The 23,082-nt window shown below is 52.7% G+C and overlaps 1 protein-coding gene across 1 annotated transcript; it reads right to left on the minus strand.

Annotated features, from left to right (window-relative positions):
- Positions 1-199: 199 nt before the first annotated feature.
- On the minus strand, positions 200-20,401 carry TRAM2 (translocation associated membrane protein 2). The gene is made up of 11 exons (XM_030945692.1): positions 20,198-20,401; positions 12,880-12,943; positions 10,617-10,726; positions 10,282-10,398; positions 8,678-8,736; positions 8,044-8,128; positions 7,890-7,960; positions 7,113-7,217; positions 6,828-6,986; positions 5,257-5,429; positions 200-4,635 (listed from the first exon to the last, which is right to left on the minus strand). Exons 1-11 carry the CDS (start codon positions 20,315-20,317, stop codon positions 4,562-4,564), a joined length of 1,137 nt encoding a protein of 378 aa, XP_030801552.1. The 5' UTR covers positions 20,318-20,401; the 3' UTR covers positions 200-4,561.
- Positions 20,402-23,082: the final 2,681 nt, after the last annotated feature.

The following is a 23,082-nucleotide window of genomic DNA, read 5'->3' on the forward strand; positions in this document are numbered from 1 at the left end:
TTAGATTGAATATTGGGAAAAAAATTGTTCCCTGTGAGGGTAGTGAGGCTCTGGCACAGGGTGCCCAGAGAAGCTGTGGCTGCTCCATTCCTGCAAGTGTCCAAGGCCAGGCTGGACAGGGCTTGGAGCAACCTGGGATAGTGAAAGGTGCCCCTGCCACATGCACAGCTTAATAGTAAAGCATCAGTGGAAACAGCACTGGAAGAATCTATGCCTTTTATTTATTTATTTCAGAAAAATACTTCTGCTGAGTTTATCACAAAAGTCATTGAACAACGAACAACAACAAACAAAATCCGTACAAAAACTGAAGTGACAGGAAGAATGAAACAAACGGGATAAAATATCAGACTGTTAATCCCACCCACCCCCTCCAAAATCAGGAAATTTCCACTAAAGCATAAATATGGAAGAACAGAATTTTTCCTCGAGTTCCTTTGCTGAAGTTTGATCAGTCGAGTTCAACATTTTAGAGGAAAAACTACACACCTCTACCTGGCTTTTCCAACAGCCATTCTTCCCAGAAAAACCCCACACACAGCTCCAAGGAGGAGGAACCTACCTCACTGCTGGGCATAAAACCTTCTAAACCAACCTTTCATTCCCCATGAAGTTTCCTGAAAGGCTGTAAATCAAACCCCACCATCTCCACCCACTGCTGACACAACCTGGGGTCCATCTACCAAAGGCAAGAGCCTGAGGCTGCTGTAAAGCCCCAGGCACTGCCTCAAAGGCAGGATGGCTCCAAGCTCCCAGAGTCACTGGGAGGCAAGGAGGAGACGTCCCAGAGTGACCATACTTCCCTCCAACCAGGAAGCCTACCAAAAATACCTTTTTGTTAAGGTAAAACACTGAGTTGAAGGTAAGGGGACCTACAGGGGAACTGGAACTTGGCTACTACTAACCCAAACATGATGAGTAAGAAGAAAGAATCCTAAATAACAACAACAACAACATAAAACGCAACTGTAATGCCCCATAATGTAAGAGTCACTCAAAAACTGTATGTGAAATGCTACATCTGTTTTTCCTCCACCGCTTTCTCTTCCCAAGCCCATTCTCCAACTACCTAAGACAAGAAAAGAGAACTAGTGCTGGTATTTCACAGCTCTTCTAGGCTAGGACAGCAAAACACTACACTTCACCCCAAAAACCACAGACTACTCTATTCCTGACCTCCTTAGGTTGGATAATGGACACAGACTACTAAAGCAGCCTCAAGCCCATGGGAAGAGTGCAATGAATCACATCCCACTGGAAGTTTCGGATAATCTCCATCACCTTCTGCACTGTGGTGGACAAGAGCTCCTGTTCAGGGTTGGATCTTGATGTTGGATTAAAGGTTGGACTTTGACGAGTTTGGAGGCATTTTCCAACCTCACCCAACAATTCCATGATGTTTTCTGCAGATGACACAGATGGGGCATGAAAAGAGCATCCAGTAAAGGGAAGTGAGCTCGTGGCATTTCATAGGCAGAGAGGCCAAGGACAGACTGACCACTAAGGGCTTGCAATGAAAATACTCCAAGAAAAAGCTCTTTGGGCTGAAAGGAAGGCTGGATCTGCTGAGAAATGACACGGACACGGGAACAACAGCAGCAGTTACTGCAGGCTTGCAGCCCAGGGATTGTGCTTGCACTACAACACAGAGATAGGAGCAGCCCATGGCAGCCCCTCTGATGGAGAGGGAATTGCAAACCTCCAGGATGACAGTGGATATCGCCTCACAACAAAGGCTCAGCTAAAAAAATAAACAACCTGCCAGGTTTGGGTCTAACAGAAAGATGGGGATTTCTGAGGACTAAATATAGGGGAGGGCTAGAAAAAAAACAAAGCCCCATTATCTATAGGTTTAAAAAAACCAAAATCATAAAAAGAACACATGGAAATGCTTCAAAAACAAATGTCCCTTTTCCTGGTAGCTCTATCAAAAGGAAACAGAAAACACATAAATGTAGCATATGTTGTACATACGTAGTAACAAAGGAGGGTGTTCAGCTACTGCTATAGTGCACAGAGAGGCTACAACATAAGGCACTTGGGATACAAAGCATCACCAGCTACTGTACACAGATAGGATTGTGCAAGTGGAAAAGCTGCCTGAAGCCAAGCAGGCAGGAGGAGGAGTCATTCAGCAGCCATGTTTTTGAGGGGCTCTATGTGTCACCTGCTAACAGAGTCAGCAGCTTGGCTGCTGCGAGGCACCGGCGCTGCAGAAAGGCCTGGCAGAGGCTGTGGGGAGGTGCCAGCCAGCAGTCACTCCTGGAGGGCACTGGCAGGGGATGGAAGTGGATGGGAAGAGGCAGGAGAAAGGAAAAACCTCTCACACTCAACCTTTTCCATGTCCTCCCCAACACAAAGCTCTTTTCCCCCCTGATCACGCTGCACTGTGGGTCCTGTTGCTGCCTCTGAGCCAAAAAGCATCTTATCCTCCCAGCACAGGCTACAAGGAGCAATGGCAAGGAGCCACCAGGGGCTGTGCTCCAGCCTCCTTCCCCAGATTCCCTGAGAACAGGGAAAGCCCTCTCCTGCCAGCATCTCTCACTTGACACTCAAATGTTATGGGGATTGAGGAACAAGTGGAATTTGACCAACTGTGCTCATGTCCCTGCATGTTTTCTTTCTCCTCATCAAGGAGAGGGGGAGGAAAGGACAAAAGACACCCAGATAAATGGGGAAAAAAACCAACTCAGCTCAAAGAGGGGCAGAAAATCAACTGTCACCCATTCCTCAAAACACGACTGGTGTGAAGGACAACAGCACCAGCCTCAAGCTGGAATTGCACTTGGAGAGAGCCGGAGTTCAGGTGCCCCCAAGGGCTGAGCCAGGGGCACACCAAGGATCAGTCCTGGACTGCACATGGACAGCAGCCCAGCTCTGTGTCCCTCTCCTCACCCAGCCAAGGGGACACACCACGAGTCCCCTGCTCCTGCTGTGCCAAGCAGAACTAAAGCTACGGCCGACTTCACTGCACAAGAGGCACCAACAGCAAAGCCCAGCTCAGGAACTGCCCCAGAGGACAGTGTGGGGACAGAGGTGCCACTACTGCTCACCTGCCAAACCTAGCTTGGCATGGCACCCCAGAAAGAAGCCCAGAGAGATGGCACTGACCTACAAAATCCCAAGATGCTGCTCCCCAGCAGACTCAGCAAGGGATGAAGCTGGTGGGATCTGGCTTTCCACAAAACCTCTTGCCAGCACGTGGAGGTGGCAGTGGGCAGAAGCAAGAGGGGAAAGTGGTCTGCAGCAACAGATGGCCTCTGAGGTAGATTTGAGACAACTCCATCTGCTAACAGCTACATGTCACAAGCCAGGCTTTTCCTAAAATGCAAGCTGCTCCTTGCAGTCCTGGCCTCCTTCGCCTTCCTTCCCTGTCATCTCATTCACAGCTCAGAAAGGGATGAAGGGGCTAGGATTTTTGGAAGAAACCCTGGATTTGATAGCACCTTGGGTGGATACAAGTGCTGTATCCTTTGGAAACAAAGAGTGAAGCTGGTGGCTGCCGATGGCATGGCTGGACTGGTATGGTAGGGATGAGGAAGGCTGAGGTGACAGCACAAGAGGCACAGTCCCACTGATGCAAAAACCCTTTGCAGCAACCCATCTGTCACTTGGATGTGGTCACAAGCAACAAAAACACCAGGTCCACGAGGCACAGAGAAGCTGGCAAAGGGCTGAACTGACAAGAGCCAGGCCAATGCTCAGAGCAGGGCAGGCCTCAAGGATTCACATGGAACTGAGGATGCTGCTGCCCCATAACAAAACACTGAGAGCTGCAGAGCCCTGGGCTCAGAACAACCACGGGGCAGCCAAGAGAAACCCCCCTGGGACAAGCAGAGGCTGGGAGGTGGACCTTCCATATGAAGAAGGAAGTTCTCTCCCTTCTCTGCTGGCCAGCTCTCAAAAACTCTCAAAAGCAGGGTTCAGAAAACCCCAGTTAACCAGAGGTCCACCAGGAGACAAGACAGGGTTGAGTTTCCTCCATCAGACCCTGGTCTCTCTCTGCAGCATCACCATCCTGCTGAGTGCTGGCCAGTTGTGCCCCATCTCACCTGAGAGCAGCCCTGAGCCTCAGATCTCACAGCCCCAGCACATTCCCCCAGGAATCTGATCCCATAACACACATTTGGTGCCTTCAAGCTGTCGTGGCCCTGTCCCAGGGGCTCAGGGAAGCACCATGAAGAGAGGGGAGGAACATGCTGTAGGAGAAAAAAGGATTGTTCGGAACCATCTATGATACATTTGTAACCATTTGACCAAAATAACCGAACACTAAAATAGAAAAGAAAAAAAAAATTGCACGCTGGTTTAAGATCAGAGGAAGGCAAAACCAGGAGGGCTGGAGAAGGTTCCTATGAGGGGGATGGGAGAAGGGGAATGGGACCTTTTTGGTTTTATTGCAAATGGTTCACGAGAGCAAGAAAGGAAGGGAGGAGAGCGAGAGACACCTTGGGAAGATGATCCCGAGCCTTTTGGGACGCCGCTCGCTCGTGAGGAGCAGGAGGAGGGGCTGCTCAGTCCTGGTATCTCGCCCTCCTCCCCAGGAGACAACCCCTGGCTTCTACGGAGACTTGAGCTTCTTGGTGCGGGGTGAGGTTCCGTTCTCTGCTTTCACCACTCCGTTTTCATGGTAACCTGGGGGTGGCAACAAAGGGACACGGAGCTGGTGAGGGCTCTGGAGTGTAATCTGAGGGAGCTGGGGGCGTTTAACCTGGAGGAAAGGAGGCTCAGGAAGGACCTTCTCACTTGCCCCAAGTCCCTGACAGGAGGGTGCAGCCAGGTGGGGCTTTGCTCCCAAGGAACAAGGGACAGGACAAGATGAAATGGCTTCAGGCTGCCACAAGGGAGGTTCAGGTTGGACATTAGAAGAAACCTCCTCACAGAAAGGGTGATTAAACATTGGAATGGGCTGCTTGGAGAAGTTTGGAGTCACCACCCCTGGAGGTGTCCAAGGAATGACTTAACGTGGCACTCAGGGCTCTCGTCTGGTTGACACCGTGGTGATTGGTCACAGGTTGGACTCCATGACCTCAGAGGTCTTTTCCAACGCAAACCATCCTGTGATTCTATGGAGAAATAAACTTTGTCCCTTGCACAAGCCAAACCCTTTATTCTCTCACGACTGTCCCCCAGACATGGGGGAACCCCCACGACATCAGGACACTGCTGGGGACACCCTGCACAGGCAGCAGCATGCTGGGGGGATGCTGAACCCCAGGGCTGACCCCTCCACAGTGACACCCTTCCAGCACTCACCCGAGTCCCTCTTGAGCAGCTTGGTTTGCTGCCTGGTGCCAGCAGCGGCAGCGGCGGCTCGCTTCCGACTGCTCTGCTCGTTCCAGTACTCCCTCCAGCGCCGCAGCTGGAAGTGGATGAAGCGCCACATCACCGAGGCCTGGAAGAGGCACACCAACAGCAGCACACTCATTCTGCCAGGGGCGGAGAAGAGGCAGGCTGAGAACACAGCAGCGAGGCCACCCCCAGCCTGGCCTTCCCCCCATGCTGGGGCTGGTGGCCGAGGTCCCCCCATGTGGCAGATGCCGTCCCTCCAGCCACCACCTCTCCTTTCTGCCACCCCTGAGCCCAGAGCAGCCACCTTCCTTTCCCTCCATGTCATAAAGCTCTCAGGTTTTGATTCATTGATTCCTTCAACTTTAGGGCAGAAATGGATGTATCACTCGTCGGGGGTATATGTACAAATTACAAACGGGATGGGGCTGTTGTGGAACGTGCTCTGAGCTGTTTTATTTTTCAGCATCAGTCTCCTTACATGGTTACGACAATGGGAAGATGCCACCAGCTCACATCCCCGACAGCAGACAAAGAACTTAATGTTACAACTTACTTTATAAGTTTTTTGACCAATCACACAAAGCAAAAGCACATTGACAGTAGTTCTATCCAATCACTATAAGCACATGTACCTTTGGTCAAAACAATGCTTGCCCACTTCGAACACAATACCTACTTGTAAGCCTGCTAGCTTAGCTCTAATCACAGTTCTACTGTCTCTGAAGCCTGCCTTTTGCAGCTTTCCCAAAACCCTCTAATTTTGCAGATTCCCACAGGATGAACAGGATCATCTCAACCAGCACTGCCCAAAACACAAGGTGGCACAGTCAAGATACAACGTCCCTGGATGATCTACAGGATCATCCATCATTACCACCTGGAAGGGAGGTTAAGAAAGACCCTCAAATCCTCAGTTGTGCCAGCAGTCCTTGGCTTCAAAAAGCTTGAAAATGACCATGCCTGGCAAATTCTGAACTCAACCCACAGCTGCTGCAAGGGTCAGAAAGGCTCCCAGACTTGACAGACTGCAAGGCATGAGGAGCCCATTCTACCCTCTGCTTCCCACATCAACAAGCAGCAAAACATGGCCAAGCAGAAGGGAAAATGCCTTTTTCTTGACCACATCAGTGTAAATGCACTCACAGGTACAAGAAGGAAAGCCTGCAAGCATTTCTCCAAGATAGGCTTGCACTTTATAACTTCACTTGATTAACACCTAATTTCCAGACTTTTCCCCTCCGTTTTCGCTCTCTGTAGCCTTTAAACCCCTCCTTGCTTCCTTCACACCCCCTTCAGGTCACTAAGACCTTCCCTAAATGGAATCAGGATCAGATCATCACTGTCTGGATCACATTTGGATGGAGCTTGGAGCAACCTGGTCCAGTGATGGTATCCATGTCCACAGCAGGGGTTAGAACAAGATGATCTTTAAGGACCCTTCCAACCCACACCATTCTGGTATTCCATGACTTCCAAACTCAGAAAAACCCATGCTGGGATAACACAGACAAGGAAGACACAGAGGACATTCCTACCTGAAGAGAATATTGTTGAAGAGGAAGCTGAAGAAGTTCCCTCTCTCAGGGTCCAGGGCCTGGCTCTCCACACGTGGCAGCCCAAAGCCGATGACCAGGATGTACAAGGTGAGGGTGAAGAGCCTGGTGACCACAAACACCACGGCCCAGACATTAAACCTGCAGGAGGGCAAGCAGAGGTGTGGGTAGGAGCAGCCCCAGTGCCAACCCAGGAGCTGAGAGCAGTATCCAGGCTCTCCTGGGCTCCAGAGGAGGATGGGAGGCACAGGCACCTCCCCTGCTTACAGCTTCTCGTTGTTCTCGTCTGTGAAGTAAACCAGCCGCGCCATGTGGAAGAAGAACTCAGCCAAGTACTGCAACAGCAAGAGGATCAGCCCCAAGCGGGTTAAACTGTCAGGGAAGAGGAAAAAAAAGCATCACTGGACTGGTCAGACTTCATCCTTCTACCTTCATCCTTCAACCTTCACCCTTCAAACCCAGCTGCAGCCTCAGCCCTGCTGTCCATGAGCGGCAGCACCAGCCCAAAGCCAGACCTCTGTGGGGGTAGGGCTGCAATAGGGAAAATTCCTGTCTACAAACCATCAACAACATCCAGAACACTGGCAGAGCTGGGATATATCCAACACAAAACCCTATGGCTGGCAAGGCTGCTCTGTTTTTTAGCAGAGAATGGTTTGGGTGAGAAGTGACCTTAAATATCATCTCACTCCAACCCCCTGCCCTGGACATCCTCCACTGTCCCAGGTTGCTCCAATGCCCATCCAACCTGGCCTTGAACACTTCCAGGGATAGGAAACCCTGTGGACAACCTGTGCCAAGTGCCTCACCACCCTCAGAGGCAAGAATTTCTTCCCAATATCCAAATCTCTCCTCTTTTCGTTTAAAACCATTCCCCTTGTCCTATATACCTACCTAGGTAAAAAGTCACTCTCCACTGACACAATCCAATTTATTCCTCCCAAGCTCCTCACCCTACTGAGGATTCCCAGGTGCCCCCCAGGGCAGAAGCAGCTGCCCAGCCCCACCCCTGGTGTGGGAGGGGATGCTGGGGCAGGGACTCACTTGAGCAGGTAGGCGCCGGCGATGTGCAGCAGGTAGAGCGCGATGCAGCGCAGCTGCCGGGGGATCTCCTCCTGGCAGGGGCAGAAAAGCCAAATCAACTTCTCAGCCCTCTCCAGCCACCCTGCCTCTCCCAAAACCTCCACCTGGCTCTCACCTTGCGGACTTTTTGGAAGTAAAGCTCGGGCAGGGCATGCAGCCAGTAGGCCAGCTGGCACAGGTAGAAAAACTTCACCTGGTACCTGAAATGCAGGGAGGAGTCACGTAAGCCAGCCCAGGCCAAGGCAGGACCCCAAGAATCCAAGTGCCAGGGCAGCATTGGGCAATCCCTCCACTGTTCTGGAGCCATGGGATTTAGGAGAAATCATTTCAGGGCTGAAATTATTTGTTGAGCTGAGAGAGCCACACATGGAGTTTATCCAGATGCTTGTGCTGTGGTCTCTGTGCTCTCAGCAAACCTCACTTTTGTTAAAAACCAAGAAGGAAGGGTCGTCCCCCACTACATTTCTGCTGTGAAAAATGAACAGCACAGAGACTTTCCCAAGGTGATGCAGGAAACAGGCAGGATGAGTAACCAAGCCCACAGGGCCTTCCTCGTGAAACCCTCTGGAACACCCCTCCCCAGGCTCACAAAAGAGATATCCCCACTTCCCATGGTCTCACTGCAGCAGAGCATGCAGAGGGTGCATGCAGAGGGTGCTGTGCTGTCAGCACCCCACTCCCAGCAGGCAAAACCATGGAGAGGAAGGAAGTGGCCAGCCTCAGAACAAAATGCCCTCACAAGTGCTTACGGTAGATAGACATGCGGGTAGTTTTCCCACAGACTCCGGGGGTTTGAAATGTATCCTTCCTGAAAAAGAGAAGAGAGGCAAGGCTTCAGCAAAACAAAACAGGTCATGAGAGGGTGGGCTGATGGTACAGTGAAACAAGGAACTGGAGATGACACCCAAGTCTCATCACAGCCTGTAGGAAAAACCACGTTCCCGGTGAGGGCCAAGGCTGAGCTCTGCATCTGTGGGTCTATAGCACCCTTCTAAAATCTCACCAGGCCCCTTGTTTGGGGGCTGAAAGCTGCTTGGTGAGTTGCACAGAGGATCCCAAGCTTAGGAGAGGATATTTTGGGGTTTGGAATGCTCTGGAGGTGTAGGGGTGAGATTCCTGTGTGCATGGTCCAGAGGCTTCTTCCCCACTGGCATTTCCAACCCCAGCAGCACTTAAGCAACAAGAAGTGCTTCTGAAGAGAAAGGAATAGAAAACACCAACAAAAATAACTGGATATGAATTGGATAGTTTCATTTTCCACCTCTTGCCTTACAGAATGGGACTCCCTTCCCATTCCTGCCACACAGATGCTGCTCTAGGCTTTGCAAGGAGATGCTGGCACAGGAATTTTGTCCTGCCCAGTCACCATCATCCACTCCCTGTCCGTCCCAAGAGCCTTTTTTCCAGCTGGAGAAGGCCAGGGAAGCACAAGGGTGACCTGCTCTGCATATGTTGGGTGTTTGGGGAGCACATCACAGCAATGTGGGCTGTACAGGAGGCTCCAGCCCCACAGCTGCTGAGGAATGGGTCTGGCACTGGGCAAGGGGAGCCCAAAACCAGCAGCATCAACTCTTCTGCCAAAGTTTCCTTCCTCAGAGCCCTATGGGGCAGAGGCAGTGCCAGCAGATCTCTAGAAATGCTGGCCTTGAAAGGAAAAGTAGCTCTCTAAGAAGGGCTGGCAGGACCCTCTGAGCAGTGGGGAGGGAATCTGTCCCCAAAGATCCATCCCCAGAGCCACTGCAGACCACAGCTGGACCCCAATGGCTGCAGGCAGCAAAGCATCATCATTTCACCCTGCCAAAACAGTCAGATCTCTCCCACACCACCTGTTCTTCCCTCCCCTCTCCTTCCCAAAATGACACTTTTCCCTCCGAATTCTTTGTGTTGACACATCCCCAAGGAACAGCAAGGTTTCCTTGTTTTCAAAGATTCCCTCACCATCAGCTTGCCAAGGAAGGAACCACAAAGAGGGATCCCAAAATTCTGCCCATAAGCCCCATGACCCCACAAAAGGCACCCAGAAACCTCAAGGCACTGAATGTACATAAGGAGGAAAATAAGCTGAGAAAGGCATCAGGTCCTGCAGCAGAGGATGGAGATGATGGGGCCAGGCAGGATTTCTGGGGCCCAAAAATATTTCACAGCCCATTTACCTGTGCCTTGTACAATACAGGAGAAGGACCTCCCAAACCTGCCTTCAAGAAAGATCCACCACAGCTGAAAACAAAACTGACTGAAATGTGCCTGTTTTGGCCCAGAAGCTGGCTGGGGACTCTGCTGCCAGTGGGATTTTGTGCTCCAGAAGCCACAGTTCCCCCTGTAAACCCAAATGCCAGGCAGCCCCGTGCCTTACCGTCACCACGACGTACAAGCACCAGATGACAGAGGTGAGGTGGAAGGCAACCAGCTGCCCTGACTCATTGAACTTGCTGTGCTTGACCTTGGAGAGATGCAGACGCCTGTTGATTTTCTGGGAAGGAGCAGAGGGAGAGACAAACAACAAGAAAACATCAGCCATCATCCACTCTGTCTCTCTTCTTCCTCCTCCTCATCCTGAGCAGCCTCCAGAGATGAAGGCTCACTCATCACCACCTCATCCCCAGACCACCCCCAGAAGAGCATTTAAATGCAGAGCCCTCTGTGGGATTTGAGGTATTTTGAGGACACAGGACAGGGAATGGTGCTCACGTCCAGGGCGTATTCCTGCACCACCGCGTGCAGGATGATGGCGATGAAGATGTAGAAGAGGATGGTGACCAGATCCTTCAGCCCATAGTGATACTGGACCAGCTCCCCATCTGCAAAGACACCAGAGCGTGGGTCAGACCCCCGTGGCCCAAAGGATTTCCAGGTGAGGGCTTAGTGGGGAGCAGCTTGGATGGGGACACCAGAGAGAGGTCATGACTATGGCAGTGGCCAGAGGGCTCTCTCCAGGGCTAGCTCAGGGCAGACATGGGTGGTTTCCCCTCTTACAGATACACACCTCAAGGGAGGGGACACTGGGGACACTAAAAGCTTCCCCCTGCCACTGGGGATAGCTCAAACTGTGGAGATGGGAATTTATCACCTGAAGGGATGAAGACACGGGAGGCTGAAGCAAGCGATGGGATCAGGGATGCCCCACTAGGAATATCAGGGCTTGGGATAGGATTTCCACCCCCTCAGTTATGATTTAACACTTCCTAATGATCTCCCACTCCTCCCTGAAAACTGCTGGAGCAGGATTCAGCTGCCTACATGCAGATGCCTTCTGCTATTGAGAGATCTGGGCCAGCAGCACAGGGTTGGTGGATTAGAAATAGGACCCACAGGGGGCTGTGCTCTTCTGGAGCAACAGGAGACCCAGCAGCACCCAAAATACCCCAGACATCTGCATTTAGGTGACTATTTTCAGCCCTGAAGCTTATGGGAAGAAGCAGAGTTGGGAAGGCAGCAGGAAGTATTATCACACAAAGCTCAGCCCACTCCTGGCTGCTGCTCTCCCTCACCCTGGTCCAGTCTGTCCTCTCCTGATACCAGTGCTGGGAAGAGACTGCTCTGTCACCAGCCCTGCCTACCCTAAAGAAAGCTTCAATCCAGATTTCTAAGATTTGAAAAGGATTTATGAACACACCTGGCACAAGGATATGAAAACATCCTTAGGAGCCCCCAGTGCTGCGCAGACCCAGAGGTAAAAATGGTGTCTGCATCCCAAAGCAAGGTAAAAAACACAATTCAAGGCCAAAGAAAATAATATAATGTACATGTGCTGTGCCTTCTCTCTCCAGGGCACCTCAGAAGCTCTAGCAGGAGCTGTGGGGGATGTGGGAAAGCCTTGGAAAAATTTAGATTCCTCCCAAGAAGCTGCTGCACCAAGATCTCTCTCCCCACTAGCTCATGCCCTATATTGATACTCCAATAGCTGGTCCTGTGGTGTTTCTGTGCCCTCTGGGACTTCTCATACCAGGAAAGAATAAATTCCTTAAAAACCAGCAGCAGAAGTTGTCTGGACTGTGCCACAGGGGAGAAGGGACCACAATTTAATCTGGAAGCTGGATGATTCCTTCAGCCATAAGCAAAGCCTTTAAGGGCAGAGCTTTTATCTTCCACATGTCTGCCTCTCTGCAGCTCCCCTAATCCCAACCCTGCTCTTTCTCTGGATGATCACTCAAACACTCCCAATTAACTGCAGTTTTCTGCCACCAGGCCAGGCTTTGTGCCCCGGGCATTTGGCTCATCCTGAGCCCAGGCCTTTACCCAAAGCACCTCCTGCTGTCTCCAGGCCAGTACCCAGATCCCTGCCAGATCCAGAGGGGCTCTGAGCCAGGAAGGCAGCAGCCAGCAGCCAAAATAGGAATAATAGAGGCTGAGCCTCCTGGCTGGGAGCTGGGACACCTCCTCTGGTCCATTTGGTTCCAAGCTGCACCAGCTCAGAGCCTCCTGGAATTTACTCCCTGTGAATCAGGGATGCTGTGCACCACATCCATCTCCACACCTTCTTCTCCAGGTGCCATCCCCAAAAATCAGCAGGACAGGGATGACATGCACAGCCCCTGCTGCTTGGCAGAGTGGTAAATCCCTGCTGCTCCCCAGAGGGAATAGAAGCTGCTCCAGGCAGGCAATCACACAGCTGGATCCTGCCTGACCAGGCTTGGAGCAGCATCCTCATCCTGCAGGGACCACAGAGTGTCCTGGCCATGGCAGAAAGAGAGAGGAAACCCCCAAACTCCCTGCAAAGCATTTCTTCCCAACCCTGGCTGCATGACCAGAGTGCTCTGAGCCACTCAAAGTTTGCCTCTTCCCAAAATATCTTATTTTTAACATCTCTGCCTGACTGCATTTACTGCCAGACAAGACCCTGAGCAGTTGATCAGTGAGCCCAAGGCAGCTGGAAGTGAGGATTTGGGGCAAACCAGACTCCCTCTTCCTGGGAGGAATCTAAGCTTCTTTGTGGAGCAGAAGCATCTCTCACCTGCTGTAGGCACACTAACATTGTACTGAGGTAAGATGAACAGGAAGGCAGTCTTGGCTGTGACCTGTCAAAGACACAGAGGGGAGAAGAAGCAAATCAGTTGTTAAATCCAGTCCTCTGGACCAGTTTTTTTCCCATCACAATGGGAAAGGCAAATCACACAGGGATATGTGCCAGCACCAGCTTCACTTGCAGAAACACAGAACCTCACACTGGTCACCCACAAGATCCCAGGTGCATGGCCAAAAAGGAGGAAAAAAGCCTAGGATGAGGTATCAGGACATCCAAAACCCAGGGCTGTACTGCTCACTTTTCATTTATTGAATCACAGAATCGAATCATGGAATATCCTGAGCTGTAAGGGACCAAAAAGATCATTGAAATTCCACTCCTGTCCCTGCACAGGACACCCCAAGAATCCCATCCTGTGCCTGAGAATGTTGTCAAAACCCTTCCTGAACTTCTTCAGGCTTGGGGCTGTGACCATTCCCTGGGGAGCCTGTTCAGTACCCAGCCACCCTCAGGGGTGGAAAGAACCTTTTCTGACATAGCTCCAGGCATTCCCTCTGATTCTGTCACTGATCACCACAGATGTGGTCATTGACTAAACTGCTTTTAATTCAAAGGAATGCTCCTCTCCAGCAGCAAAGCAGGAGGCTTTGTGGGGATGGGGCAGAGCATCCACCCCACAGGACACCCCAAAACTGGGGCCACAGCAAAATCCAGTGCACAGACATCCAACACCAAGCATGCCTGCATCCCATCCAACCCCACACTGGCAGCAGGTCACCAGATTTTCCCTTTCCAGTGGCTCCCAGCCAACCCTCCAAGGCTTCACAAGCACCCACCCTCAAACACAAGCATTCCCGAAAAATCCTGTGCCCTTCAAACACTGACAGAGATGAGCTGCATTTCACACAGACATGGCTGCCACTGCTTCAGAGCTGCAGGATATTAAAATCCCAGCTGGAAACTGCTCCACAGCTTGTCGGGGAGACAGGGGGACTTTGCCAAGTGTTCCCATCCTGCCACCACCAGCATTGAGCAACCAGCGCAGGCAGCCCCGGCTCGGGGACAGCAAACTCCATGGTGTGTTTTTGTGATGTTTGGGGATTTTATTGTTGTTTCCACTGAGAAAAAAAAAAAAAAAAAAAAGGAAATCCCACATGTTGTGCTCTGTTTGTGGAGGAGTAGATGCAGGAGATGGAGACCATGGGCAGAGCTTGGGGTGGGAATGGAAAAAGTGCATCGCCTGGCCTCAAGCTGGCTGAGGGAGACACTTCTGGCTCCTGCAGACCTTGCTGGCTGGGAAAGCCAAGTTGCTTCATCCCAGAGCTATAAAGCACATCCAGGACTGGAGTTTACATCCAAACCTTGCCACAGGCTGGCACAGGGCATGAAACAAAGGCATGGAGCCAGTGGTGGCTGTGGTGCTGCAGGGATGGGCGGACGTGTCACGGACGTGCTAAAGGCAGCAGGCACTGATGGATTTACAGCTCCCTGAGTACCTGGCTGACATCCATTGCTATAAACAGCTGGAAACAAGACATCATCTCCAGGTGAAGCCTCCTAACCTGCTGGAGAGGACACAGGCCAGACCTGTGAGTCCAGGAAAATGGCCCCAGAGTATCCCCAGGGTGGGAAGCAATGCCTGGACAGAGCTCAGCCCCAGCACAGTTTCCAATCCTGATCTTCTTTTGCTTTTTCCTGATCTTCTTTCCCAGAGCACATGGTAGGAAGGTTCCTCCAACAAGCAATGCTTTGTCCCATCTCCACACCTGCCTTTGTTTCCTGTGGGCTGCAGAACCACCAGAAGCTTTGGAGCCATCCCAGCACTCCCCACCTCTCCTTACAAAGGGGTAGCAGGTTGCTTCCTAAAGCCTCAGTGAAATATTTTAACAACCAAAGACAAATTGGTTGTTAAAATATTGTAACCTCCTAGATGCAGACACCTGCAAGGCAAAAATCAGGTTTCCTTGGCTTGGGAAATAGGGATGAGCACCAGGGATGGCAAAACCCTTCAGAGCCTGCCTTGAGCATTTCACAGGCAGCCAGGGAAAGCAGAAGTTTGGTGTGGGAAGAGCAATGTGAGGATTATTCAGAGGCACAAGACTTGCTGTCTGTTTGCTCTGAAACAAGATACTGATATGGGAGAAGAAGTGCTGGGCATGTTTCTGCCCTGCAGGGCAGAGAGCAGAGCCAGATCTGCCACTAAACTGCTACTGGCAGGGGCACCATTCATGGAATCATAGAATAATTCAGCTTGGAAAAGTCCTCTAAGATCATGGAATCCAAGTGTTCCCCCAGCACTGCCAAGCCCACCACAAAACCATGGCCACAGGTGCCACATCTACACAATTTTTGAACAATTCCTAGGATGGTGACTCCACAACTTCCAGCCTGTTCCAACCACTGACTGCCTTTTCAGCAAAGAAATTTTCCTCATATCCAACCTAATCCTTCCTGGCACAACCTTTTAGAGGGTGGGAGAGGGATTTGTCTCCATGGGACACACAGAGCAGGGACCATGTAGCAAACACTGTATATTTATTTCTCATCCACTCCCTGACCTGCAATAAGGGCACCTTTATGCAGAGGGAGATGTTCCTCATCCCAGCCTCATCCTGCCTTACATGAGGGATGTGGCACTTGGGGACATGGGTTAGTGGTGGCCTTGGCAGTGCTGGGGGAGTGGTTGGACTCAATGACCTTAGAGGGCTTTCCCTACATTAATGATTTTATGTTTCTGTGTGCCTGAACCAGGAAAATTTGGGAAGCAATTGTCCTGGGAGCTCTCTACACCATGAAGGAACATCATCCTCAGCAATGAGTGGCTTTCTACTGGTAAAAGGCACTAACTCAAGGACCAAAGTGCAGATGGATGATAAGGAGGCAAAACTCAATGTGTCCACCATGACCAGGGTTTCCTGAGATGCCTGGATCAGCGAGGACAGGGATGAGATTGTTTTTCATGGCCAGAAACCAAATCAGCACATCCATCTTGCAGCCCTGGGTGGCAGAGCAAAAGATAAAGCCAAGCAATCCCAGCACTACCACACATTCCTGTCTACCACCAGGCATTTACTCCCTGATAATGTGGTGATTGGAAAAATCCAGACTCCCCCTAGCCTGGAGATTGTGGCCTAATACAGAGCAGCAAAGCTGTTCCCATCCTTTTTTAGGTCCCAGAATGGTTTGGGTTGATAGGAACCTTAAAGATCGTGTTCCAAGCCCCTGCCATGGGAAGGGAGACCTTTCACAGACCAAGGTGCTCAGAGCCCCACCCAGCAATTTAGAAGATGCCTTTTTTACCCCTGCCATGAAATGCTCCACATCAAAATCCCAACTCCACTTGGTCAGATGTGCAAGTGGCTTTTAAAACGGTGTCTAAGCACACACATGCAGGCAGTTTAGCACTTCTCCCAGAAATTACCCACTGCAACTCTCAAACATTAATATTTTCAGGAATGAGGGATAATTTTTGAGCATCTTTCCCCAGCACACTCTATAAACTCCTAGAACAGTTTGCCCAGATTGGTTGTGGACTCCCCATCCCTGGCAGTGTTCAAGGCCAGGCTGGACAGGGCTCTGAGCAATCTGGTCTAGTGGAAGTTGTCCTTCCCATGGCAGAGGGCTGGAAAGAGTTTTAAGGTCCCTTCCAACTTGAACAATTCCAGGATTCTATGAAACACATTTCCCTTCTCCAAAGCTTCATCCCAGTGGGATTGGTCTTCACCATAGCCAGGAACCCCGAGGCATGCCACCATCCCCATGGTCCTGCTTGAGTTAAAGCCACTCTGGAGGAAAGCAGCAGCTCCAAACCTCTGGCAGGGGAGGCTGGGGGAGTTTTCTGCAGTCTGAGCTGGGAAAATATTTCCAGGGCTTGAAAAACAACTCAAACTAATTACAGACAAAATGCTGTCCAAAGGCTTTTCTCACAACTTTGGGTTTCTTTTTCCCAGAGTTTACTGAAAGACAAACTTGCTGATGCACAGTATGGATTGACACAGGCCCTATATGTAAACTAAAGCCCAAACTTTGGACCAAAGCTTTTCAAAGTAAACATCTGGCTTTGACAAAAAGCCCTTCCCAAGGGCGGTGCAGCCCCTCTGCCCCCACAGACAAACTCATCCCCCAGCATGACACTATTTCCACTGCCTCACCCTCCCTCCTGTTTATTCCCTTTTTAAAAGTAAACCTAAATACTGTGCTTTTTTACCTTTTTTCCACTCTTCCCAGCACTCAACCCTTACATCCCCCACATTCCTCGGTTCCCACATCTGGCAAAGACCAGGGGAGGCAGGAGCGCATTTTGTTTTCCCTCATTAACAATGGAAAGGCCTTAATTTTTAGAGTACTACGGAGGGGACTGGGAAGGGGAAAGTATATTTAGCAGGAAGCCTGGAAATAGCAGCTCATTTGTCAGCTGCCTTCTCCTGAGTGTCACAGCTCTGAGCCTGGGAGCCCGTGACTCACATCCCACGATCTGCACAGGGGGAAAGCCCAGCAAAGGCATGGAATCACTGCTGAAACAATGGTTTATAGCTTTATTTCATCACCCCAGGCATAAGACTGAGCCTCAGTTTCCCCACATTAGAGATTACAACAGCAGCCCTCATCCAACACAGAAACTTCTCCAAAATCAGGAAAATTTTTCCCAAACCTGACTAGACACTGGTCACAGGAGCCACCTCTGGTGGGACACAGGTTAAACCCAGCCTGGCCTTTGCTTCATTTTTCTGCAAAGCAGGGTGGAAAAAGATATGCAAAGTAATTTCTGCATGAAGATGGGAAGCACCTGTTTCGCGTTTCTATACAGACTCACTAAAAATAGTTTTACACCAAAAAAAACAAGGGGGAGGTTTTTCTGTCTGGGCTCCAGCAGGCACACACACGTGGCAAAATCTCTCTCTGGCACCAGGCAGCTGCACAACCAAGTGTGTTTTCACACCCTGAAGGTTTAGGGCTGGCTGGGAAATAAAAAGCCTTTGTTGTGCCCAGCTCAGGACAGCTCTTTTTGGGGAAACTCCCTCCAAGCCTGGGGCTTCCCTCCCTGAGCAATGCCATGATCCCCAAAAACACACACAACACTGGAATAATCAAATCACCTGGAACACCAATGAGCAGCCTCATGCCACCAAATCCCATCACGACCAGCATCTGCTCCCTGCCACAGAGGAACTGGTGAATCCATGTGGATGGGGAAAGCTTGTGCACCCAAAAAGATGCTCAAGGTGCAGTTATGCTGTGCTTGAGCAGTGGGAGACCCATGACAGCCCCACAGCATCACCCCAAGCGGGGTGCTGGAGCAAGGAAGCAGTCAGCTCATGAGGGATGCCTGGGAAAAGGTTAAAAACCTTATTTGTGTCTTCCCAAAAAAACCTTCCCTGCAGGAAACAGCCTATTGTGAGCAGGATTCAGGCCTTTTCCGCTGGGCCCGAGCTTGGCTGTGGCCACTGGCACTGGGGAAGGTGCAAACCTGGCTGCAGGGTGGGAAGCAGGGATGACAGGAGAAGGAGGGGAAGGGACAGTGACAGGGACTCCTCACCATGGCAAGGGATCAGAGCTGCCACCAAAACTCACCACAGAGGTGGCACAAACAGGCACGGATGGTTTGGAAGGCTGGGCAAGAGCAGAGGCTGATCTCCCCTCCAGGGCAAAAGAAAGCAGAAGGAATAAATGTAATAATAAAATAAAAGTAAACTGAAATACCCACAAGGACCAAGAGCTGTCCCAAACCCCATGCCAAGGGATGATGCTGCCAGCCACAGGGAGCACTGGAAGCCACCCTGGCACGGCAAGCTCTGTCTCCCTGAGGTCTGCTGGAGAGTAGCAAACTGCTGCCTTCAGCATCTGAGGGAGATTTAATTAAAATACATTAAAATGACACAGATACACCACAAACCCCTCCCCGCTGCCACCTCCACGGGGGGAGGTTCATCATAATTGAGAACTGCCCTCACAGCACCATATCAACCAAAAACACCACAGCAGCAAGCCCAGGTACCACCTCACCAGGACAGGGCTCCCAGTATGAAACAAACCCATCTGCAGGGAGAAACCCTGAGACAGAGACACAACTTCAGTGGCATTTTTTTTTTAAGTATGAGTATGAAACTTGGAGGCCAACTTTGCAGCATTTGCATGTGGCTTTGGAATACAGCTGGCCCTCCTGGGTCGGTTTTGAAACCCTTAAATAAATATACATACATGCACAAGGACGTCGAAAAGGGTTCGAGTGCTGTAAGAGACTTGTTCATTCAATGAGTTCGCAGTAAAAAAAAAAAAAAGAGGGGGATAGAAAAGCAAGGGGGTGCCAGCGGGGAGGAATTAAGGAAATGGATTTCCTCCTCCTGCGATTTGCTACAGAAGGAGCCTTTCCTCCCTCGCCAGGCCCCCCGGCCACCCCTTTCCCATCCGGATTTGCTTTGAAACGTGGCACTGCCGAAGGGGAGGGTTCAGCGGGGGAGGCGGGGGGGTCCCGGCCGGCGGTGCCGCTGACCAGGGCCCGCTGCTCGGTGCGGGATGCCCGGAGCCAGGCACGGGGAAAGCAGGCGGACAGGGAAGGAGCCGGAGCAGCGGGAGGGACAGAGCGGTGTTCTCGGCATGGCGGTGGCGGGACAGCGGCCTTGCGGGGGTCTGCGGCCACCCCGGCAGGGCGAGGAATGCCGGGGATGCCTTCCCGTGGCTCAGCGGGATGGGAAAGGCCGGGGAGCCGCTGCCCCAGGCCCGGGAGCCCCCGGTGCTCGTCCCACGGGCTGCGGAGAAAACACCTGGAAAAGGGCTACTGTTAAAGAAAAAAAGGCGAAAAAAAAAGGCAAAAAATTTTTCTTCCATTTCCAAGAGCTGGGAATATCACGCAAGGCTTCGCTTCTCGCTCGATGTGCCCCTCAGCGCTCGGGACATCCCGGCAGCTGCGGTGGGTTCGGGGCAGGGGTTTTGACACCGCCTGTGCTTCCCCTCCCCAGGCAGGGACCCTCGGCAGAGCTGGAGCGGGGGCAGAAGGATGTGAAGGATGTGCCACCCCTAAAGCCAGCAGCAGGCTGGGTCCCCGTGGCAATGTGGGGAACCGCTCCGGTGCTGGGCGAGCGATGGGGAATGAATGGGGCGGCACTCTGAGCCCAGACCGAGGGGACCCGCACCCCACAGCCCCCTCCCCGTACGGGATGGGGGCACCTGGGCCGGGTGGGGACCCTCTCGAGCAGGGACAGCCCCAGGAGGGGACACCCCATGCAGACCAAGGGGGGTCACCTCGTCCACAGGGTGGGGACATTCGGACAGCCGGTCCCGGCGGGGGGCGATGGCGGGGGCGTCTCACCTCGAACATGAGGGCGATGAGGACGCTGAGCACCAGGCAGAAGCCGATGTCGGCGTGGTTGTGGATGAGGAACTCCTGGCTGAAGAGCGGGTGGCTCTTGGCCCGCCGGCGGAAGGCCATGGCCGGGGCCGAGCCGAGCCCAAACTTCCCCGGGCCCCGCGGAACTTCGCGGAGCGCCGCGATGGCCCCGCGCAGGCGCCGCCGCCTGAGCCCTCCCCGCGCCCGCCCGGCTCCGCTCGGCCCCGGCGGCGACCCCGCCCCGGCCCGCACCGGGACCGGACCCGGCACCGCCCCGGCCCGCACCGGGACCGGACCCGGCACCGCCCGGGTCTGCACCGGGACCGGCACCGGGACCACCCCGATCCGCACTTGGAACGGCACTGGCACCGCCCCGGCCCGCATCGGGAACGGCACCGGCACTGCTCCGATCAGTACCGGGACCGGACCCGGCACCGCCCGGGTTTGCACCGGGACCGGCACCGGGACCACCCCGATCCGCACTTGGGACGGCACCGGGACCACCCCGATCCGCACTTGGAACGGCACTGGCACCGCCCCAGCCTGCACCGGGAACGGCACCGGCACTGCTCCGATCAGTACCGGGACCGGCACCGCCCCGGTCCACACCGGCAGCAGCACCGGCACCGCTCCGACCCGCCCCGGGACCGGGGCCGACATCGGCACCGACCAGCACCGGCAACAGCACCGGCAGCGCCCCGGCCCGCCCCGGGAACGGCATCGGCGCCGCTCCGGCCCGGGACCAGGCCACGGAGCCAGATCCGCACCCAACCACAGACCCGCACCCACACCAAGACCCAGCACCCAAACCGAGACCCGAGCTGGACCAGACCTGGACCCAGCCCCAGTGCCGGCGCCGGACCTCAGCCCAGCCCTGGACACGGACCCGGCACCGGCCCCACCTCGGGACCTGGACGCAGCACGCGATGGAAAGCTCGGATGTGGACCCAGACCGAGAGCTGAGACCTGGCGCTGGCTATGGACGTGGACACGGACCCTTCCCTGGACCAAACCTGGACCTGGATCCAGCCCTGCTCCAGCTCAGCACAGCCCTGGACCTGGCATTGAACCAGGACCCAGCTCGGCACCAGACAGAGAACCCAGCTCTGGTCACAGCTGCTGCTTGCCCCATGTATGCCCTAGCACTCCACAGTGAGTGGAGGCACACACTGGTTTTGGCACCCACCTCACATCTGTGCCCTGGTGCTGTGCACATCTGGACAGCCACCCACGCTTGAACCCACCTGTTGTGAATGTGGGGATGCCCACCTGCATCTGCACCCACCAACTGTGTGTGTGCAGACAGCCTCCCACATCTGCACCCACATCTGCACCCACCTGCCCTGCACATCAGGGCTCCCATGCACCCAGCACCCACCCCCTGTGCACACCCTGCAACCCCGACACCTTGCTCTGCATCCCAAAGTCCCCGTGCTGAACCCCAAATCTCCCTCATTAACCAGGAAAAGGCCTGAAGTGCCTTCCCTATCCCACCCCTTTCCCAAAACCACACCCCAGCTCGATCTGGGGGTGTAGCAGTGGGGACAGAGACAATCTGAGCAGGTCTCCAAGGCAAAACAGTGGAACATTTGGTGTTATTTATTGAAGTCAATCCCTAAAATCCCCCCAAAGCTCCTCAGGGAGCTCCAAGGACATGAGAGGAGCAGACAGGGCTCTTTGGTGTCTTTGCTTAGGAAAAGCAAGGTATAAACAGTGTTTTGATTTGAAATATCTCCCTTCAATCAAAACATGGATCCTTTTGCTTCCAGGGTCTTGTCCAGCTCCTCCAGCATCCCTGAATCCCCACAGATCCCTCACAGATCTGTCTTGTGTCCAGTAAGGATGGATTCACAGGAGGGAGAAAACACTGCTCCAGCACATCTGAGAGAGCTGAGCCGTCTCAAACCTGGTGTTGAGAGCACAAAGCATTTTCCTCCAGCCAAATCCAGCTGGGGAAGCACAGTCCCTGGGTTCTCATTAAGCACTCAGTCCTATTAGGCAAGTCCTGATTAGCTGGGCTTACCCTCTGCTCCCCCCCTCTGTGGTATTGTTTAGCCTTGGAGCCATGGGCACAGAGCTGCAGCCTGGGCCCTGCCTTTTAGAGGAACACTGAAGGCACCAGAAAGGGATTAGCAGCAAACCAAATTTAATTAAAGGGAAAAAAAAAATAACCAAAGTTTCAGCTTGGAAAAAACCCCAGACAAATAACAACAGCCCCAGGGCAAATAATTCTATTTTCTGTAAGGTCCAAGTATTGTGGTTCAATGTTGTTGGAAGTGAAAAGATGGTTTTTCTGGGGAAATCTTTTCTTGATGAGGGGGGTGGGGAGTGGGGTGGTGTTACATCATTTTGGAGCTGGAGGGAATGTTTTTCACAAAACCAGGCACCCACGGACAATGCTCAGAAATTGGGTGGCTGGAAGGTGAGATCCCAGCAGGTCTGGGGCAAGGCTGCTGCCCCACACTCAAGCCCTGTTGGTACAACTCCATCCTGCTTTATTTTATTTCACCTTGAAAGAGGGACAAAAGTGACAAGCCAAGGGGACAGTGCCAGCAGTCAGGACAGCCACGTTCCCAAGCCCAGGCACTCGCCTGGGTATTGTTTAATTTCTTAGGGACGTAGCCTCTGTTCCTGCCTGTTTGCTCCTTTTTCCAGATCACCAGAGTGGCACAGCCAGTTCTCCTGGGGAGCCCTTGGGTCACTCCCTGCATTGTCAAAATTCATGCTTCGTTCCTGCTCCCATGTTGCCCATGAGAGCTCCTCTCACCTGTGGCATTGAGCTCTCCTGGGCTGGGGCATGACCCTCCACCTCTCTAAAGTGATGGAGAGGGTTTCTTTAAGAAACAAAATGGAAAAGAAAAAGGTTC

This window comes from Camarhynchus parvulus, chromosome 3, assembly GCF_901933205.1.
Source record: "Camarhynchus parvulus chromosome 3, STF_HiC, whole genome shotgun sequence".
NCBI lineage: Eukaryota > Metazoa > Chordata > Aves > Passeriformes > Thraupidae > Camarhynchus > Camarhynchus parvulus.

Excerpts from the sequence above, each read along its gene's own strand:
- TRAM2 (XM_030945692.1), bottom strand. The coding sequence starts at position 20,317 with ATGGCCTTCCGCCGGCGGGCCAAGAGCCACCCGCTCTTCAGCCAGGAG. Across the intron at positions 8,737-10,281 it reads GCTTGTACGTCGTGGTGACG|GAAGGATACATTTCAAACCC; the intron begins GTAAGGCACGGG and ends TCTCTTTTTCAG. Across the intron at positions 7,961-8,043 it reads ACTTCCAAAAAGTCCGCAAG|GAGGAGATCCCCCGGCAGCT; the intron begins GTGAGAGCCAGG and ends TGCCCCTGCCAG.